Source organism: Triturus cristatus, chromosome 6 (assembly GCF_964204655.1).
Source record: "Triturus cristatus chromosome 6, aTriCri1.1, whole genome shotgun sequence".
NCBI lineage: Eukaryota > Metazoa > Chordata > Amphibia > Caudata > Salamandridae > Triturus > Triturus cristatus.
This window is the reverse complement of record NC_140589.1, coordinates 216,303,488-216,326,525: the sequence shown is the minus strand read 5'-3', so window position 1 is coordinate 216,326,525 and position 23,038 is coordinate 216,303,488. Positions and strand designations below refer to the sequence as shown.

General features: G+C 40.1%; 1 protein-coding gene across 2 annotated transcripts in view; it reads left to right on the top strand.

Annotated features, from left to right (window-relative positions):
* LOC146816669 (adhesion G protein-coupled receptor F5-like) overlaps positions 1-23,038 on the top strand; it is a 675,219-nt gene that overhangs the window by 610,609 nt on the left and 41,572 nt on the right. For both annotated transcript variants that reach the window (XM_085610569.1, XM_085610570.1), the window contains exons 17-18: positions 2,255-2,296; positions 2,391-2,441. In XM_085610569.1, coding sequence (XP_085466695.1) covers positions 2,255-2,296; positions 2,391-2,441 — 93 coding nt within the window. The remainder of the gene's footprint in view (positions 1-2,254; positions 2,297-2,390; positions 2,442-23,038) is intronic.

Sequence of the window (23,038 nt, the reverse complement as noted above, 5' to 3'; positions counted from 1 at the left end):
CTGTAATGTCTTCTTATTATGACAGATTTTCAAAAGCAACATACTGTTATATCCGCTGGACCCTTCTGGTTGAGGGGATATGTAGGGTTTGTATGATCTCCAAGAAGCCAAGGTACCCAGAGTCAACAACCGAGCTGTACCTTACAATGGTTTTTCATTGTGTACCGACTATGCAGCAATTCATATGGAAGATTAGTAAAGTCGAAAAAGAGTACGGAGAAAAACTCTGTATTTCTGAAATGTACACCAGATTTTGAGTTTAGGAGCAGTGGTTTGGGCCCCAGCTCAGCCGGCACCTAGGGAAACCTATGAAACCAGTACATCTTCGAAAAATAAACCCTGTCGGAGTCTAAGGTGATTTGACTTGCATGGCTTACACCAGGTTTTTATAACCACAACACCATGCAAATCTAAAACTTTGTGTGGGGAAAACTCACTTGTGCCTCACTTGTGTGGTTAAGCCAAGGGTATGCAGCAGGAAAGGGTGCAAAACGCAACATAGACATCACAATTTTTCAATGAAAAACAATGTTTTTTGCAATGTGGGTAGCTGTGGATTTTGGGCCACAGCTCCACAAGCACCTAAGGGAATCTACCAAACCAGTACATTTTTGAAGACTAGACACCATGGGGAGTCCAGGGTAGAGTGAAGTGCATGGTTCTCACAAGGCTTTTTTACCCAGAATCCCATGCAAAGCCCAAACTTCTGGACTCTGCAAGGAGCAACACATTTTCTATCACCCGCCATTCCCCCAAGTCTCAGGAGAAAACATATGCCTCATTTATGTGAGTAGCTCAAATGCAAATGCCTGGGACAGGAAAGGACGCCAAATGCAACATAGACATATCACATTTTTCTGTGAAAAACTATGTGTTTTTTGCAATTTGGGTATCTGTGGATTTTGCCCCCCCCCCTCATCTGGCACCTAAGGAAACCTACCAAACCAGCAATTTTTTTTAATCTTTAAACCTGGAGGAGTCAATGGTGTGGTAACGTGCATGGCTCTCACCAGGTTTTAGTACCCCAAATCCAGTGCAAAGCTCAAATTGTGGCTAAAATAAACCACACTTTCCTTGCATTTCCGTGAGGAAAAGTCCTGAAATCTGCTGGCAGTGACAAATGTCCAACCACACAGCATTCCCTAGAGACTGCTGAGAAAAATGGTGCATCACTTGTGAGGGTAGGTCAAGTAACTGTGACAGGAAAGGGCACCAAACGCAACATAGACAAATCACATTTTTCCAGTGAAAAACTGTGTGTTTTTTGCAATGTGGTTAGCTGTGGAGTTTGGGCCTACCAAACCTTGCATGAGTACTACTGTTGACACTAGTGTGATCCATTTCTGATGCAGACACTAGACCCAGGCACACAAGTGGAGTAGCATTTTTATTGGAAATAGTTGGGGAATGCGGGTGGCGGGTGCCGATCCGCCCTCTAAGGGGAGGGGGTTAATGTAAAAATAAATCATATTAAGGGTGAGCAACAATTGCCCAAGAGGTTGCTCCCCTTCCAAACATAAATCCTGGTGTTGAGTGGGCTTCCACCCCCACCAGAGGGCAGTACGGTATAAAAACAACTGATTTGACCTCTGGTGGGGCAGTATAAAAAACAAAAATTAGCCCCCAAAAGGACTAACCCCTTCGGCAAGGGGTCTCTGCCCTCATTTTTTAAATAAAATTTAGCCCTGGTGTCTAGTGGGTTTTAACCCTCCCTGGTGGGCAGACTGCCCAACAAAATGTCTGAACCATCTAGGTGGAGATGAGTCATGGATATAAAGTTTTGCCCCACAGGGAACAATCCCTGCCATAGGGGCTGCTCCCCAACCTGCTCCATGATCGTCGCCCCACCTGCGATTGTGGAGCAGGAATCCACCTCAAACAGACACGAGGGAAAGGAAAACCTCTTTCCTTTCCTCCGGTGTCTGTTTACCTGCAAAGCACCCCCCGGGGCATGTTGCTGGGGGGTCCGTAGTGAGTTGCGCCAACACGAGTCGGTGCCACGACGGCCACCCCCACTGTGGCTTATGACAGTTCCAGGCCATCTTCAAGACTTAATGTGTGTGGTGTTCATAATTACTTTTGTAGTTAATAACCACATATGTGTATTTACCTTGCTACATACAATTCACTCCATCTTACATCTGCAGTTTGAATTCGATACAATTTATAAGTACTTACTTGGAACATCATGTCTTGTAATTATGTCATGAAACATGGTAGGTGTCTTTAATATGTGTTTTACTTTATGTTTTAGGGATTCTTCATTCTGCTGTTTGGCTCTCTTGTGGATACAAATGTGAGAATAGACAATTATTACACAAATATCTATGAATTGTCATTGTACTGTGGCCAGTCACTGTATAATTTTGCTTTTCCATTCATTAAAACAGACACGGGAAGCACTAGTCTCTCTATCAAGATCGTCCTCAGTAATCTCCAAGGTATGTTTAATGTAGTGACATATATATACATATATATATTTTTTTTAAAGGTTTTATATAGCACTCGCTAGACCCAGAGGTATCAGAGCGCTATACATGAGTATCAGACCAGAATTGCAGGTTACATCGTTACAAAGGTTACACAGTTATTAGAGCCTGGCAACATAGTGACAAGTAAGGTCGAGACAAACAAAAAGGACATATACGTAAGGGAAAAAGCAGGCATGGGGAGAAATTCAGTGGAGGGGGAAGAGCAGGGGAAGTAGACAGAGAATGGAGGAGGGAAAGAGGAGGGGAGGGTGAGAGACACAGCATGGAAAGAGGAGGGGGAGGGTGACGGTGACATAGTGATGCACAGGTTGTATGTGCTGTGGGAAAAGCGCCCAGGATTGCAATCAACAGACGATTAGCAACGCGAGGCTACACATGGGCGGATGTAATTATTCAGTGTCACCCCAAATGCCTAAAACAGTCGAAATCTACAGATTAAAACAAACTGTCTTGCATATCTTTATTCATTCAACTATCGTTTGTGACATTGTTTAGGTAAGGTGCTAGTTGCAGTGATAGTCTTTAAATATTATCCATCACATTGGGCCTACATAGTATTATCTACTACAGGTAAGAGGGTAAAAAAATAACATCTGAATTGTTTTAAATATCAAAATGTTGCATATCAAAGAAAATACACCTTTTATTACAATATCTGGCTCCAGAAATTCGAATTATTTCGTCAATATGAAGTTTACAACTTGCTGAATCCATTTAAATTTAGAGGACTTATGCAAAGACTTAACTGATTCTGAAACCTCGTGGATACAATGTGACTTGGTACAAGTAGCATGATTCTGGTGGAATGGTTACAGTGTTGTAAAGGAGTCTGCTCTCTGCAATTACAAGTTAAACCCAGTGGAATAGAAAATTACAATGGTAACCTGCCCTCAGCAGATGTTAAACGTTTGCTTTAGCCTCAGAGAGGAAGAGGATGTTTTGGGATTAGTGGAGATGATGGAAAGGTAACTTCTGGTGGGGGGACATTGTATTTCCCTTACCAAAAAAGGGAGTGATGCTCATGCAATTGTTCCCAATGAAACTACCATCCAGAAAAATTGGGTCTATTGTTCCCGTACGTGTAAAACCATGTGTGGGAACACCACCCAGTCGAAATCAAGCAGAGCAGAATTCCAAACAGTAATCTGTTCTACCTAAATTTAATCGGGGCAGTGTCCGCTAACGATGGGATTGATTCACAGACACCACTTTGTAGTATGGTTTGGACTGCTAGTGTAGTTCTACATAACTTACTACAAAGTTCTATTCACAAACAGTACTTTTATGGTAATTTACCTTTTCGTAGTAACTAACACGTGCAACTTACGCTTTTGCAATGGCATGCACTTTTGTAGTAAGTCCAGCACTACACATGGCCAACCACTGGTACTGCAACACACTCCAATTGAAAATAATAAATTTAGGCCGTTCAAATAAATCTCCATAGGTAATCAAGATTCATAGAATTAAATTATTTGAAATAATTAAAAATATAAATCAAGGTGAATTATTCTGGAAAAAGTATATGTAAATAGCACTTATATTCTCTGTAAGGTGCACACGCGTGCATCCTACACTTTCCCAGCACCACTGCAGGAGCACACACCGGATTACCGGCACAGAGAGAAAGACTTCCCCAGTTGCTCATTTTTAAAAGAATGCAGCAGCATGGAAGTACGTTTTCTCTTTGTGTGCGCACTGCAAAAAATCCAGTTGAAAAGAGATCCTGATGGGGTTCCATCAGTATTCTGATGGGGTTCCATCAGTATTCTGATGGGACCCCTCAGGCAGGCAGTGTGACAAAGCTGCTCTTTAATTTATAAATGTTTCTTTTAATTTACAAGCACTATTGCTCTATACATTTGCTTTAAATTACTTGACGAGGTGTTGAGTATATTAACGTGTCAACAGGCTGCAGGGGAGACATGCGGGTTCACTGGTCGATGGGCCATGAGGCTGGTCTTACAGGCCAAAAATGTGCCTATTTGTGGCCTGATTTATGGGCTGGTGGGCAGGTCTTTATTGTTGATTTCTCTGATATTAACATAAGCACTGCCTGCAGTAAACAGAAATGCATGGAGTGTCCTATACCTTGTAAAACACTTAGGGGTCTATTACGATGGCGGGCGGATGGATTATTTATATGTGATTTTTAAGATTTTAGCAGATTAACAGTACTGTTTTTCTGAGGTAGTTAAATCACTGATTTTAATCCATGTATTTAATATATTTATTTAAGATGTCCTGATTATATGAATTTTTCACAATTTGAGAAAAATATTTTTTAGGCCACATGTGCAATGATTAACTTTATAGATTAATTTCATCCGCTGCTAACAGAATTGTAAATAGAAATTTAGGAATGCTTTTTCCTTTTAAAAAACATCCAATCAAATAATTTTTATGGGAACATTATGAGTTTTCTTGTTCTTATTTTTTTGGGGTTATTTATTTATATAGTGAGCACTAGGCACTTTATCTTATAAATAACACATAGTTTTGCACAGATACTTATGAAGCACTTTCAAATTGAGAACTCTGCTCAGTAAGAAACAAATACACTGAATCCTTATAGAACCATTTCTGATATTGTGTTTTCTAATATAAGAACATTTATGCTGGTAGTAAGAAAACACAAAAAACAACTTGGAAAAGCCTATAAAGCATTGACGCTGGCAGTGAGAAAACTAGGCAATTATAACAGGACAGGTGATATGCATTAATGCAGAAATATGATTATGTCTTTGGAAGATTTTGCACATTTTCTTGATATTTATATCTATATCTATTCATGTGTAATGATATGTATATTTTAAATTATTTATACATATTTGTTTATTTTAATGAATAATTAATGTATTTAATATGTTTTACACACTAATATTAATACAAGTTCAATGTATATTTTATAATGTACACTGTTGATTTTACTCGTAATATGTATCAAAATGAGGGCAATATATTACAATAACCTGTTTCAGTGAATGAGCATATACAAGAATTGATAGTGTTTCTTCTCTATTCATAGTCATGTGGGTGTTTTTTTCACCAAGCATATACATAAACAAGCATTGGCATAGCCAATAGGTCTCGCCTTTGGGACCTTATAAGTGTTTAGCCATGCAACAGTTGATGTTGTTGCACCAAAGATATTGTGCTGGATAACTAAACACTTATAAGGTCGCAAAGGCGAGACCTAATGGCTATGCCTAAACCCTCTACTATAGCAGCTGGAGGTGTGGTGGGTGTTGCACTGACCCAATTGGCTGATATGGCACTAAAATGTTGACTCTTTTGTGGGCGTCGTCTGTCTTCAGGTTTGCAGAACAGAAAGAGCAGAGGCGTGTAGGCCTACGGCTGACAACTGAGCTAAGTGCGTGAAGGAGAAAGAGGATTGAATGAATAAAATGTGGAAAACCAGAAAAGTAGAGGCATCAAACAGATAGAGGTACCGAAAAAGATAAAAAAGTAAAAATCAAAGAGGGAAGAAATAGATTGCTAAATATAAATGGTGAAATGAGGAAGGGAAAACAGGAAGGCCCGAGGAAGGATACAAGTATGAATAGAAGGATAAAACAAAGAAATGTGAAGGGAAGAGTGGAAGGAAGTGTGAAACAAAAGAAGGGTGTAAAGAAGGAAGTGTGGAAGGAAGAATTAAAATAGGGACGGAAGGAAAGGGAGCCGGAGGAAAAGAGGAAAACAAAGAAGGGTGAAAGAAGGTTTGGAAAGATGGAAGGATGAGTGAAAAGATGTATGAATGAAAAGAGGACTGGAAGACTGCTGGAACAAAAGGATGAATGGAAGGGTGGAAAGATGGAAGAGTGCATGGAAGGGAGTTGGGTGGCTGGATGAGTTGAGAATGGAAGGAAGAAAGGATTGGTGAATGGATGAACAGAGAAACGATGACGAGGATCGATAGAGGACAGGAAGGAGGGAAGGCTGAAAGGATGAATGAGTGAATAGATGGCTATTAGGTGAAGGAAATAATAGAAGAGAAAGTGATTGATAGAAAAATGTGTGGGTGGATGGAAAGGTGAAATAGTGGATAAATGGGTCGTGGATTGCTGAAAAGGTGATTGAAGAAGTGGATTAATAGGTGGATGGGAGGGGAAAGGATGAATGGGTGTATGAAGTGGAAAGGACGAATGGATTAATTGATGAAAGGAAGGGTGGAAAGGAAGTTTTGTAAGGAGGATTGGGCTAGCTTGCTGTGCTCGCTCGGTGTCATTGGACATATGATTCAAAGTGGTAGGTATCTTAATTGTATGCCACTTTCTTGGTTTAGAGTGAAAGTATCTTGTCGTTACTGTGAAGCAAAATCTCGCAGGGGCAAAAAGGTAAGTAAACTAAGAAACTTTGCAAACTTCACAAATTTAAAACAAATTGGACGTTCTGCCAGGTGTACGAAATTGCAGAGTTGTAAGTAGCATCTCGTTGGTGACTAGAGGAGTGGTTAGTGCAAACAGTGTGCCCTATAGAAATGAAATGGTCAATTGAGCACAGACAAGAATATACCAGGACCGATTCATGAAGCCGGAGCTGACATGTGTTCCATCTGAACAGAGTGGATAGAAGACAAATGTAAGCAATGAGGAGTGTGAGATTTCAAACCACTGAACTAAGTAGAGACAAAGCACCACAAGCATTGACAAAGCCAAAAGGTTTCACAGATGGGAGAGCTATTGGCTTTGTCATTGTCTTTTACCCATGTTGTACAGCAGCATGGCTGCCGTGTATACTGAAAGAAAAAAAAAGTGGTATAATGCGGGAAGTGCTGGCTGTGTAATAACTTTTGTCAAAGCACTACAGTGCAGCACTGAGCTATTTTTTAAATAATTATCAGCCATGCAACATGGCTAATAGTTATGGGAAAAGTGCTATGACGGCGGGCACTGTTTATTATGTTATTAGAGCAAAGGTTTGAAACATGTGTAGAAGGTGTTAAAAGCACAATAGACTCCGAGGAACCGTTGGACGGGAGAATCTATAGAAAAATAAACCATAGTCAAGGATGTGATATATCCAGACTCGTTCGGATGTAGAAATGGGCACCAAAACTGTGAGAAATATGGTGAGCAAACAGGAAATGATCCTTCAGATGTTTAGCCACAAGAACAAATGGTAAACCCCGCTTAACAACATACTCACAACCGGAGACCCTACAGAAAACAAAATGTAAGTCAGGATACACAAACGAGATATAAACTTAAGACCCTGGGGAAAAAAATCTGCAGCCTGGCTTCAAGAAAATCCATCACAAACAGTGAAAGAATCTGAAAGCTCCATAAAACCTGAAACCACATTACAAAAAACTAGGCAAAAATGGCAAAACTGTGAAAAACACATTTGCAGTCCAGTTTCAAACTGCATCATTACAAAAAAATAAATATTTTAATTTCATACAAAAATGGTGTCAATGATCCAACACTGATGCACTGGCTGGGATGGAACACTGTTAACTGTAATGGCGTTTGTGACTTGGTGACCGTGACGCCACAATGTTCCATTCAAGGATGTATGAGCATTCTCATTACTGTATTCTTCGAGATATCCAGAGAATCAATCACATGGGGGCGACATGCACAGGTTTGGCAGCTCTATGGGTCTAATTTTAGTAGAAAACTGTGAATAGCGTGGCACGTGAAATAATACTAATAAATACTCTTTGACAGGAAATGTCTGCTAAAAGATATGCCCTTAGTAAACCACACTCTGCCCTAAATTAGCCTGTGGTGAGGGGACCGGAAGAAAAGCTGTAATGTCACCACAGATGATGCGATAGGTTCACTGTGCGCACAACAGTGCAACATTTTCTGATAGTCTTTATTGTGATTTGTTCATTACATTCTGCATAAGATGTAAGCAGCTCATTGATGCTGGGTTCACGGGCAGAAGGCGCCTTCATTTTGTCTGGCTTCTTTGAAAGCTTACCTTAGTGTCCTGTTAGAAGAAAATGGTTTCCAAATATATACTTTATAAAATTTGTTGGAGATTCCTGCCCCAATCGGAGTCAATTTTGTTTCCAGAAAGCTAAGGTTTAGAACGGGGCGTGATCTAACATTTAAAATATGTTAGGTCATCCCGAGTGCATTTGTATAGTGCATTCCCCCTATGGCCTGAAGAAGGGTGGCTATGCCAAGGAATGGCTTCAGGCTCTAACTCCCTCATGCTTTTCAGATTGTAAATGCAGCCCATAAACGAGGAGTGTGGCATCAGTATCCAACTTCCTGGAGCCTAATGGCGTGGGTAAAGACTTCTGTACTTATTGCATATAATTTACATATGTTGTTCTTTGGATACGAAACGCTACATTTATACTGCTCTTCAAAATTCCCTTCCACAAAAAGATACAAAACAAAAATAATTCCAGAAATTGTTTTGCACATTCTTCTAACCCGGTCTGAAATTAAGGAAATAAAGATTGTGTATATTACACATTAATAATGCGCCCTCTGTCTAAACGTAATGAAATTGTGAAGCAAAAGCAAATCGATTAGGGTCGCGTGAAAACCCCCACAAAAACATTAGGCACAGGCCATGCAGCGAGATTTTGCAAGGCTCCGAAGATAAAGCACAGGAAGAGAAGTTGTGAAAGCCGAGTCACAAGGAGCTGGGGGCGAGGGCACATGGAGAGGGGAAGAACAATCAGCGTTGCTCAATAGGAAAGTTTGTACAGTGTCAGGAGCAGGTTTGACAACATCTGTAGGAAGCTGGAGGCTTAAAGTGACAGCCAGTGAACCACAGCCAGAAAAGTGGAGATGCAAGTGTTGCTCAATAGGAAAGTTTGTACAGTGTCAGGAGCAGGTTTGACAACAACTGTAGGAAGCTGGAGGCTTAAAGTGACAGCCAGTGAACCACAGCCAGAAAAGTGGAGATGCAATAGCTTTAAAAAACAAACAAAAGAAGAAACGCGAGTGAAAGTAGGCTGTGCGCACGAAGGTGAAAGTGATCGCGGCTGTACATATTGCAAAGCTGCCGGCTGCGCGCGTGTAAGCTCGCGTGAACGCACGCTTGTCGCCAGCCAGCAGCACTTGGAAAACTCACCTACTAAATGTCTCTCCGAGCAGCGCATGCGCGCTGACTCACCGAGACCTAAAAACATTGCATACTGCACTCTCTTTATGTGATCAAGGGCACCGGATGTCCGAAACGCGTCATGGAGAGGAGGAGTGAGAAATAAAGATAACATTGCCATTTAAAAAAAATGGAGATGAGGAGTAAGAAAAAAAGACAACATTGCCATTTAATTGCCCTGGCGGTTCATTTACTTACAGTTCACCGAAAGGAAGTGTGGGGAGTTGTGTTGAATGTATATATATATATATATATTTATATATAATACTAATCAAATGCAAAAGGCAACCTGCACTTACTTTAAGGACGCAATGTCTCGCCTTCGGGACTCAATGTCCCAGCATGCATCTAATGATTTGCACTTAGCATACGCCCACTAGGGGGCGGCTGTATTAACCAAATAAAAATGGCAGTGAACATCAAGAAAGCGAGTTGCAGTTTCCTCTTTGCTGCCCCAGATGAAGAGGTCTTTACCTTGAAACGCGTTGGGCAATCTGAATACTTAGTGGTGCAAGGAAGCAGGCGCATGATACAGAGAACGCTGTCAAGTGCCTTCCCGCTGCGCAAGGGTAATTGGATAAAAAAATATATGCACATATACATATATGTATTTATGGGTGTGTGTCTGTGTGTGTATATATATATATATATATATATGGGTATTTTTAGGATGTAGGGGTGGATTGGAGCATAGGATGGTAAGGGTAGTTTTTAGGGTGGGAAGAGATATCGAGTGGTAAGGGTATTTGTAGGCTATAGAGGTGAAAAGGGGGATAGGGTGGTAAGGGTATTTTTATGGTTTTGGGGTGGGTAAGGTTATGATTGGTAAAGGAATTTGTAGGGTTTTGCAGTTGTAAGGATATGGGTGCAAAGGGTTTTTTAGGGCTTAGGGGCTTTAGGCTTAGGGGTGGGTATGGTTATGGGGTGATAAAGCTAATTAAAAAGGGAGGATGTGGAGTTTCCCTCCCAATAAACGTAAAAAAATGAAAATTTGTTAAATAAATTAACTTACTTTCAAATTATATATATATATATATATATATATATATATATATATATATATATATATATACACATATATACAGTATGTATACATACATACGGACAGCTGTAGGAGGGCAGGAGGGCAAGCAACACAAAAGAGGTGCAGGTGCACGTGGCCTTGGCAGAAGACTTTTATTGCCACTCAAATGAAAAAAATATTAGCTGGAAAATTGAGTAGTACATATTTAATTATAAAAATGTATTAACCTATTTTTAATTTAAAACATTATGGAGCTGTACATTTTACTAAAAAATAATTATAGTCAATTAAATTATTGCTATACATCACTTTTCATAATTAATAATGCACAATATTTTTTCCTTCAGGTGGGAATATATTAATTAACTTAAATGTCAGAAAATAATTGTAATTCATTGCGATATATTTCCATTAATTAAAGTTTTATCTCAAAATAAATGTAATTGTGCTGTTGCATTTTTTCATTTTGTCCTACATTTATACTAAAGATGTACAATGAATTTACATTAATATTTGACATGAACTTATTTTTTATATTTATTTTTTAATTAAATTGTTGTTTTAAAATGTTCCTGATAAAGTACAGGGAAAGTCGATCCACCAAACTCAACATCTTTTTTTTATTTTTTTAACAACTTTCTAATCTTCACATCATTTAACGCAATACCAATATGAGGAATTAATACAGCAAATATATCCATAAGCACTTATCCAAAACCACATTTCACCCTGTTGAGTCCACTTTCACTCATCTCATCCATATGATACACTCAAGAGAAGACCAATGCAAAATAGCAGCTACACTTCACCCTTCAAACACTCAGAATCAACCATAAACTATAATTAGAAAAAACTCTTAAAACCATTTCTTATGATTTCACATCATTAATCTTCTTAATCATCATACACACAACTCCATAACTCTTTTGTCAATTATACGCCTAGGATGCAACATTGAATATCTACATTTCTCTTCATCCTCAATTTGCAGCTCAATCTTTCTAACTCATTTGCATTCCTATGAATTTTGCCTTGTCTCTCATTAAATTCTGTAATAAAATTATGTTCAACCCTACTTAATTTACACACACTCACCTCATTGTTAGTATCAGTTGTAATGTAATACTGGAGGTGAGCACTAACTGATTATACTTATCCCCATATGTAACAAAATTAGGTAGAAAAGCATACAAAATTATTGGGGACATTAATAATTTCTTAATGCTCTTTTACTAGATTAGCTTAGTCATTTTCTTGATTAATTGTTAATAAAGATGTTGTTACTATTTAATCTCTTATCCCTTTAACATTAATATTAGACACAATTTCAGAATAGGTGAAGCGTTTCTAACTGAAGAATAAAGACTGACCAAAATACTTAATAAAATTATCAGGAAAATTACAGAACATATTGTTCAAGCTAAAGAGACGCTCTTCTTAATTTCAGCAATGAGCCCTTCTAGGACACGTAATAAAAAGAAAATTTAAAACAAATATCTAAACTTCTAAACGTCATTACCAAGGTATGCAACATGCTGTTTTTTTAAACAGTGGGATAGACTCCTAACCAGAATAAACAAATATTTGAGAGTCTAAAACCCCCCTTTTTATTGTCTTTGTTCGCACAGTTTGTGTGTTTTTTGTTTTCACACTACACCGTCTTGTGTTATGTGTTTTTTCTCACTGGACACTGCACACTTTTCTTGAGAGAAAGTTACCAATGATGAAATAGACGTGGGCAAGCTGGAGAGAACCAACCAGTAGCTCCTCTGGTGGTGCGCACGTGAGGTACTTTCTCTCTCTTTACACATTTTTTCACCTCTTTTTTTCATGACTGAGGGTTTGTGTAGAGTTAATCAATCCGTGGACTGACTTCACACTTCCTTTGTTTCCCCTTTCTCTGCTGACTTACACAATTTTTAATTTTGTAGCATACTGGATGGGGCGATACTATATAATATAATGAGCGTTGGTGGTTTGTGACAAAGCATCCTCCCTCCACCCATTCCAGAACAAAAATAAATGTTTGCTACTGGGTGCCAGTACTTTTTGTGTTGAAACCATTTTTTCATCCGCGGTCTTCACTGACTTCATGTGATATGCGTGGCTTCACTGTGCCTCCCCACTTTACAACCGTATTTGTCACAATGATTCCTCACATGCTCCTTCAATACGATCCAGTGACCAGGAACCAGATCATGGCATGGCTCCTTACTTGATGATGGCCTTTTCAACTATGCCTGGTGAGAGATAAGTGTGTTCCACATCATCTAGACCCTTGCAGTAGTCTAACACAAAGTCACCAGTAATGCTTATAAGTGCTGCACCAGGAACATCAGGAACTTGCATCACTCTTCCCAACGCCAATGGCAAAGTATCTGGGCACTTCAAAGACATTGGGTTACACATTTTTGATGAATATGATTTAGAGTTCCCTTTACTCTCTCAAACACTCCAGATGCTTCAGGCTGATAACTACAAGGGAAATGCTGGTCTATCCTCAAAGCATTGCACTAGATGTTCATCAATTCCAGTTAGGCATTTTCAATATATTCACCTGTATTCTGGTAAAAAGACTAGGCAACTGACCATTGTGACTCAATGCCACTGCAGTTTTTTAATGAACATTTAACTGTTGATAAGTAACACAACACTGACAACAAATTTCACCTGCAGCTCTACAATGAGGATTGAGCCAATACTTTGTAAAAACATTCACTTGGAATAATGTCCAGCATGCATAGGTCCACCTAACCATGTAACATAAAATGCAGTGTGGTAAGACGTATATACCATCAGAGGATCTCAAAATGGCTTGTATGATCCTGTGACCCACTTTCTTTTTTCACCATCAGACACACCATTTAGTAAAGTTTTCCGATCATTCAATGTTGCCACTGTTTTTGACAAGAAAGAAATTAAGTACTGGACATAAAAACAGTGTTTTGCAACTTCATCAGCATATCGGCTGCCAAGAGTAACCTGGTCATCTCCATCCTGATGTGATGCACTTTTCACAACAAAAACACAAAAGGTGATTGGAGAAATGCTTGCAAATAGGCTGACCACTGTCAATGACTCAGAGTAGCATTACAGACCATTGTTATTTTGCCCTCCAGGCCACCTTAGATTGGGCATACCATATGCAAATCAATTTTAATCCTTGCTCCAATAGAAACAGTCCAGCTTGAACTGCCAGGCCAGCTCTTCGCTGAACTGGAACACCAGCAACCAAAGACCAGTTGCATCCTAGTTGGGGTTCATCTGTTGTGTGTAGCTTGGTTCCAGTGACACAGTCGAAATGGGTCTATTGTTGCTTATGGTCCCTTACAAGGGGCCTCCCCTGGCAGCTCTGGATGGACTGAACTAGTGACGAGCAGGGTCGGTACTTATTTACATAAAGTGGACAGGATTGTGGCCCAAGTGGTTTCTAGTGGCTGAGATTAATTCAAGCACCCCATCTATACCCTTGCTGTTTTTGCAGTTGATGCCCTAAGTGTGAAGGGTATGTTTGGATGTGGGTCCCATGCTCAGTGTGCCATAGGACTCAAGCTATACCTCACTTATAAGAGAGAACTAAGTATGTCAAAACTGGTCTGGGTTTGCTTGTGGTGCCTTTTGTATGGTCCTCGTGGGCCAGTTAAGGATGGACTGTTCCCATGAGCAGCAGGATTGGTGCTGATTTGCTTAAGGTAGACCCTTTGTCTAGAGTGGCATTGTGAGTGAGTTATGACGTACAGGTGTATGGCCCGAGGGATTGTCAGAAGCTGATATTATTTCAAGCATTCCTTCTGTCACTTTTTGTTGTTGCAGTTTGCATATTTCACAAAAGTAAAATTTATTTTGCAATTGTAAGGCGTTCAGCAATTCATAAATTCTTGGCCTATTGCTAACAGGACTTCCAGATGCTGTAAAACAACGTCTTTGTGACCAGATCTATCCAAGGTCATGGACCACTCCACAACCATACTGGCTGTCAGTGTAAATTATGACGCTGAATCTATTCAGCATGCTCTTGTAAGGGACATCATTCTGCAACGTGTCCTGAAGTAACAATGCACAAGTATGATGCTTCAAAAATGTAAGCAATATTTGCCTGACAAGCATCATCTACAAAAAAATCACTTCAGCCAATTCAAGTGGTACATCTTGAATATCATGGCCTGGATTGGTACATAACTCTATTACACTGATTCAATTGAGGTCACTATCATTGTCTCCTTTAAAAATTTCACAAGTCCTTGGCAAGAGTCTGTAGTGATTGAAAGTATTGCAGTATCTAATAAAGACATTTTCAGCTGCAAGTTTCGCTTGTTCAAGCTTGGTCAATCGGCTGTTTGTCAAATGCAGAGTTTGAGTGCAAGTCAGCACAATTTCAGCTGAATGAGGGACTAACACTATAAATTTGTTACCCATCACATTTCCTTCAGTTTGTTCTATGGCAAGATATGTTGCAGAAAGGCTCATTTTCTAGCTAAAATGTGGCAGCGACATGATCTAATGTAACTGAAAATTCTGCTACAGGCTGCTTTGCCACCCGTGTTGTGTTCTTAAGTCAATACTGAAATTGAGCGCCCTTTGGGAGTAATTAGGCATCCCAAGAGCTGTTCAGTACAGAGTGTAGAGATTCAGCCTGAGTTCCAGGAAGGCATTCCCACATTGTTTGTCCCACGGCAACGGATTGCTCACATCACTCTGAGTTAGCCTGTCTAAACGTTTTGCAATCAGGAAAACATTTTGAATCACTGACAGCAGTAGCCTACAATTCCCTAAAGCATCCTCACATCCTTCTGGGTTATTGGTGGGTACGTTTTCAATAGTGCATTGATGCATTCTGCAGACACATTCCTTACTCCCATCTTGCAGTATTTTAAGTTTGTCTGGGACACTTTAGGACCATTCTCTGCAAAATGGTTCAACAGCGCAATTATGTCAAGCTTGCAATCTTCACTCATTTTAGACACAACCATCAGCTAGTCAATATAATGCACTAGGACTGAGTTACAAGGAAGGTGCAGACTTTTTTCAGAATTTGGGAGACAATAGATGGACTCTCCGTATAGCTCTGCAGGATTTAACACCAAACTATTATTTTATTTACAAATATAAGTGCAAAAAGGTATTGAATATCCTCATGTAAAGGAATGAAGAACGCTTCGCACAAATCGATAACTGTGAACTACTCCACATCACTAGGAGTCAGGACCAAAATAACAGCAGGATTCAGTATCACAGGACAACATGGGACAACACAATTATACATTTTTGAAGGTCCTGCTCTACTCTCTGCTTTCAAATACTTTTTGTTTTATTCCAATGATAGGTGAGTGGCATGGACTTCCTAGCACTTCTTTTAAAATGCCTTGCTCAATATTATTCTCTATGGCAAGTTCCATACCCTCTATGGTTTCACAAGTAAGCTTCTACTGAGGAGTACAAGGAAACACTGCATTGGGTTTCACTTTGATATGCACTCATTCTGCAATTTCTATTAATCCAAATTCCTTTCCTTCAAAATCCCAAACCTCATCTTTAACTCTGTGTTTTATATCAGGAGTCACACCCCCTTTTCTGAGAACTGGGAATAGTCTCACAACTGATTTTAGCTTTAAATCCAAATCTTCATCTTGGGTCTCAATTGCTACACCGTCTGGTGTACAATAAATTGTGCAATTTATATTGTATAGAAGTCATAACCCAACACTTTAACTAGACTTGAGTCATAAATTATGAACTTGTGGTCATTCTCTATGGACCCTACTGTTTTTTACAGGAACATTTACCGACACCTTATTGACAATCGGTCTATTTGTAACACCTACAACCTGGAATTATTTCACCAAGAATGGTATGTTTGGAAACTCTATCAGTCGAACCAAGCAGCTGGTAGCACCTGCGTCGATTAAAAATGTGGTCACTTACATCCTCATTTACATATTGGCCACTCTGGTCAACCTCTAGGTCTGCACCAAACATGCAATTCTCCTCTCCCCTCAGGCTCCATCATTGTGCCAGTATTTGTTTCAGTCCAGTAATAACTCTGAGTGTGGGTGCAATTTGTGGAAAATTTTTAGTTATAACTGAGAGATTTTGCTGAACTAGGATTTTGCTAGAAATTCAGAATTTGATATTTCATATTATGATTCATCATTGGGCAGCAGGCTTGTTTCCATTGAGTTGCCTTTAATTCTGCAAGTTCTGCACTGATGCTAGTTGGGCTGAGTCAGCTATCCAACTCAGCAGCATCCGATTCATCTTCCATTGCATCTGCAACTCATTTTGAAATCTATCTGGATTAGATCTACACTCTCAGTTCTTGTGAGCAATCTTCCAATAAAAATTGTGTTTTATTCAATATATTAATATTTGAATCAGACATATTCGAATCATTGAAAAAACCTGTTGACCTGCCTTTATTAACATTATTTCCAGTCTGCTCACATAAAAAATCATTACTCTGTACACCACCTCTCTAAATTGCACACACAACTAGGATCTGACAACCGAGAACCACCTTTCCTTTCACCTCTCTGAAAATACTTAATCTGAGCCACCATAAGCTTTTCCTTAATTTTCTTTTGCTTTGCATAAAACAATTCACTAATATACTCTATACTTCAAAATACCATTGACCGGTTCTGCTTAACAACACATCACACTCTGCTGAATCTGAGAACTTATTTCTGGATACAAACCCAAAACGAACTTCAAAACAGATCCTCTAAAGCCTTCTTTCGCAGAATAATCAACTCTGCTGTACTGTCTATAAATCTGCACCAATCTCTTATATTATGCATGCACTGATTACCTTGGGCTCCTACGTCACTCTCATGATATCCAACCAATGTATTTCTTTTTGTGGCACCTTGGTCTTTAAATGATTATTAACCAATTGATATTTTTCCATCACAACAGTAGATGGAACATTATGGGGCTGCACCCCTGGCGGCCCATCTTCAGGCCAACTCACAAATCCTTGCACTCCAACCACAAATCTTTAGAACAATAATCTTCAACATCATATTAAAATCAACTCACAGCACATTTGGAATAATTACAATTCTCTCTACCTCTGTACACTACTTGTCTGGCTGTTTTCAAAGCTCTGGACATTTCTTCCTAATTGTCAGACAAATAGATACTTTCCAAGTTACATGCACATAAGCACCTTCATGCATGTCTGTTAATGAGAAACGCCAAACCACTTCACATTTAGGACAGGATCAGTAGTACTGGTTCCTTTTTTTCTTCTGCTTTCCCCCTTTCTTCAACCAACTTTCTCTGAATCTTTCAAATCCTCCCAATAATCAAAAAGTCTTAATTAATCTCTCAAATTAGCTCTCAAACTAATACATTCCGTTTCAGTATCACTTAGATCCAGTCTATAACTCCTTTACAATTTATTTTATCTCATGTCTAAATTAAGTTGCTCTGCTAACTCCTCAAGCTTATGTTTTGTTATGTGCATTTGTAGAGTGCATTATCACTCAGCGGGTATCCTGGCTCTGAGCAGGTGCTGAGATCTAGCTTTGAGGGTGGTTGTTGGCTTCTTGCTGATTTCAAGAAGCAAAGAGGAGGTTCTGATGTCTAGTGGGAGGTAATTCCATGGTTAAGAAGGGATATATGAGAAGGTTAAACCTCCCGGTCCATTTCTCTGTATGTGGGGGATGTGTGTGAGCAGGAGTGCGGTTAAGCGGTGGTGTCTGAAGCATTAATGGAAGGCGATGCGGCTATTAAGGTAGGCCAGTCCTATGTAGTGTGGTGCTTTGAAAATGTGAGGTAGGAGATTGAAATGTGTGCACTTGTTTAACAGGCGCTGGTGGGGTTCCCTGTGTGTTCTGCTTGGGAGTTTGAGTATGAGTATGGCTGCCACGTTCTTGCAGCCTTCTAATGAGATGTGTTCTTGATCTCAGCTTAAAGAGAGCTTCCATAGTCCAGCCTGTTGGTGACAAGGGCATAAGCCAGGCTCTTTTTGGTGTTTGTCTGGAGCCATTTAAAGAACTTCAGCATTTTAAGAGTGAGGAAGCAGGATGCCATGACTGTGTTGACCTTGTCGACATGTCCAGCTTGTTGTCTATGATGATCCCAAGGTTCGAGGTGTGTGTCCTGGATATGGCAGCAGGTCCTAGGTTGACTGCCACCAAGTGGAGTCCCATTGTTAGGTGGTTTTCAGAAGATCACTTCTTCTGTTTTGTTTGTTTTGAGTTTGAGAAAGTTGGACTTCATTCAGGTGGAGGTTTTGTCCGAGAGGGAGAGCATGAGTTGTGTGTCATTGGCACATTTCAATGCTGTGGGTGCAAATGACGTTGGCCAGAGGGGTCATGTAGTTGTTGAAAGTGGTTGGGCTGATGGAGGTTTCATGTTATGTTATGTCATCAGGTTGACTAGCTGGGCTCTGCCCATCAAGAAAGAGTAGATCCATTAGAATGCAGATACTTGAATGCTGGTCTCGTGTAGGTGTTCGAGGAGGATTGGGTCAGATACTGTATCAAACGCCACTAAGAGGTCTAACAGGATGAGGGCCACAGTTTCTCCTCTACCCAGGATCATGCGGATGTCATCAGTGCCTGCAGGATCGTGGAGGTTTCATCTGTGGTGAGGGAGTTCCATTTGGTCAGATTCCATTCCGCAGCTGTGAGAGGAAGACTACCTGTGAGGTTAATGGGCTTAGGTTGGGGGTTGAAGTCATCATATAAAGATGTGATCTTGTTGCACAAGAATTCTGTAGATCATTGCAGATACCTTGCAAGGGTGTGATGTTGCTGTTGGTGGCTGCGAGTGCAGCAAATTCTATGCTGATGCAGACGATTTCTGTGCTGCTATTATTGCCAGAGTCTATACATTCTGCGAGTGCTGTTCGCTTGGGGTTCCAGCTTTACATCTAAGGGCGTACTTGAAAACGTTCTTGTTTGCAGTTTTTTGGCTCATTCACCACTTGCCTTCCAGTTGCTTGTAGTGCCACTTAGTCAACCTCAGATGCTTCACATGCACACTTTGCTGCTTCCTTACTCCGATGTCTCAATTGGTCTTCAATATATGAGGCTATTCTGTCCAATTTAATATTGCCATTGATCATTTCTTCAAGTTTGCATTTGACTCTGTAAACATCAATTTCTACTGTACCAGCATTTGGTCCTCTAAGAACGGCCATTGAATTAGCACTAGTTCTGAGTATTACAGGACTCGCTTCTATAGCATCTCTCTCATTATACTCTTGGGTGGGCAATTGTCTCCATCAGAATCAATAATAAGTGATTCATTCACCTCCTTTTAATTTTTCATTTCATCTTTGTCATCAATTAATTTCTTCTTGTCTGAGTCTTTAACAAATGTGGGGAATACACCCACTGTTCCACCATATCCTTTCTCCATGCTTTCTATTGCATATGCCTTCTAGCATCCCGCCAATGACTAACTGCCAGACAGGACACAGTCTATTGTGTACCTGGGCCACCTTGGAGTTCGGGCCAGGCCAAGATCCTAGCCATCATTGCTTGGGAGCCTCCCAAAGCCCAAACTCAGGCCAGGGCCTTCCTGGCCATGACAGTGAATCGCAAGAGATTTGCGAAGTGGTTTTGTATCCCCCTGACAGAACTCACATCCATAATATAATCCAAGAAAGTTCTAAAGACTGCCAAAAGGCCTTTGACACCCTGAAAAAGGCAATGTGCTCACCACCTGTACTCAAATCATGCAACTTCAGCAGAGAGTTTACTGTCCAGGGGGATGCTTCTAAAGGCGGGATTGGAGCACTGTTGTCAGTTAAATAATGCGAGCCAAGATCAATTAGTTACCTTTATTAGTAGGCGAGTCCTCCCCAGAGAGCAGTTTTGGAGTGCCATTGAGAGGAAAGCCTTTGCTGTAGTTTAGTCCTTAAAGAAGCTGAGATCCTACATTCTTGGGACTTACTTCAAGGTTCACACTAACCACATGCCTCTCAGATGACTAGTGGAAATGAGAGGGGAACCCCCAAACTGTTGACATGGTTCACTTCCCTACAGGGTGTGAACTTTACAGTGGAACACAGACCAGGGTACCAGAGCATGTCAGTTCAGATTATCCTTCCAGGCTCTTCCACTTCAGGGATAAACAATACTAAGGGAATGGTTAATGTGTTCCCTTTCTTTAATCTGGAGGGGGTATGCAAGGAAAGGTCACTTTTTGCATGTTTACGCCCCCATTTTTGGACTGATGCTGCAGCCGTATGGACTTTTGTAACCGTGGGTGCTGCATCCAGCACCCAGCATATGTGATTTGACTCATAAAAACATGCAGAATTGGCTAATCCCTGACTGGCATTACTAATTTATCTATAAACCCATAGTCCCTAGTATATGTTACTCAGTGTACCCAGCGCCGGTAGGTTAAATATCAGTTGCAGTGTGCTGCACGTATTGTGTCACTACTAAAGTGACAAGTGCAAACTTGACCCTAGGCTTCCCACCACTCAATTCACCGACTCTCCTATCCTTCTCTAAGTTCAGGATATGTACCAACCTGTGCTTCAGAAGTAATATTCAGTACAGGCTTATCTCAGGACTTAAAAATATAAGTTTCTCAATTGGTCTCACCTGTCTGTGGAGGAACATAGATTGGAAAATAGGCAAAGAAGAGGCTGAAGCAGGAGAGGAGGAATTAAGAAATAAAGAGAAGGAGAGATCAAGAAGAGCATCAGGAGTATTCTCCTCATGCGATCCACTGTTTATCAAAAAATCTGACATGCTGACATCACCTGAAAGGATTGTCTTGTGGTGTCATCAGGTATCAGGTCTTTTAGCATCTTAGAGACAGATTGCTCATCAGATGACAGCAGTTCACCTGAGTCACCTGGAAAAACTGAAAGATAGGGGGCTTTCTTCTGATGACAAGACACTCCCTTCAGGCTGTAACTCCTGTCCCATTGATATCAGAGGCAATGTAGGGGTGCAAATTGTAGTTTGAGGAGAAGTGTGTCAAGTTGGGGCAATATATATGTACCCATATGTGGATCTTAATCTATGTCTGGTGTGTCAGCACAGACACAAGGGAGGATTCCAGAATTTATAACCTTTGACTTGTTCTGTGTTGCCTTGTTGTAGAAGGTCTTTGATGTCTTCTTCAACTTGATTGTACTTCAGAATATCAAAACTAGGAATATTCAGGTAACTGATATCTTTGATAGAATTTTGAGGGGCAAAATGCTGAAGGTGAGTGTATATCGAGGAAGTATAGATTTACTGTTCTTAACTTCACATCTATATATCTTCAAAGTACACAAGTGTGGAGTTATGTATAGAAAATCTATACTTACTTATCTTTAGTTATATTGTCCTTCGATATTATGACCACACATTTGGTGCAATCGAGATTCCTGCCTTCGTCTTCTGGGGTCACACCTTTCGAATTGTTCTTCTATATTGAACAGCGTGCCACTAAAATGCTGAACCATATCAATATGAAGGTGAATCCACCTGTTCTTCAGCTTGTCCATCTCATTGAAGAGGTCAAGAAACATTTGGACATCATCAACAGGTTGATTCTCCTTAATGTGGTACGTGTTTGATATAAGACTTGAAGGTGGCCCATTTTGACAGCTGACTTAAAATCTCTTTTAAAACTGTGGAGGAATCCTATGGCTGCATGATCACCATGATTAAGGTCTGTGAGAAAACAAACATTTGAAGCCATAAGTTTAGACAAGGATTTCTGCAGGTGTTTGAGGAGGTTAGTGGCTTAGCTAAGCAAAAAAGGTATTTATTATGACATTTAAAGCAGCTAAAGTGTCAATAAAGAACACAATTAATGCCACCTATGTCCATTTCAAGAACTAGTTCTGATGGTTCCCCTGATAGTTCCTCTTTAGCATAAGTGAGGACAGCACCCTCACAGAGAAGAATAGCTAACTTTGATGAGCTTTGGTTAGAATATTTCAACTTGGATGAAGATTTAAAATGCATTTGAGTACTGTGAGATTGTGTTTGGCGTGTGGGGCAGGCCTGTGACCAAATCCTGCCTCTTTTGGTTTTGGTGATGACCACTGATTGCGAGGTGGTCTTGAACTATTTGGGCCACTGTACATACAGCAAAAATGGGCAGTTTTGCCAAAACACATGCTTAGTAGTGCTAGGCAAGGTCCAAAGTAGAGCACGCTATTTCCACAGTCGCAGAATGGGTAACCAGACGTGTATGGTTATTTGGCTGTTAATCACATGATTAATAGATTAATTCATTGCACAATCTTATTTGTGACTATTGATGATCAAGCTCAATATTCTGAAGCTCATGCTGTTCTTGTCAGTATTAGTATTTCATCAAATGTATGATGTTTTGCAGCAACCTTTGGCAAACTTGCAGGAATTCACAACCATCAATAACATGGATGACTGCTTCTTCAATGGGGTAATTGATGAAATCTGAGATCACAACGCTAAACAAGTTCTTTTTGATGGGTTAGTGAGTAGTCTCAGCA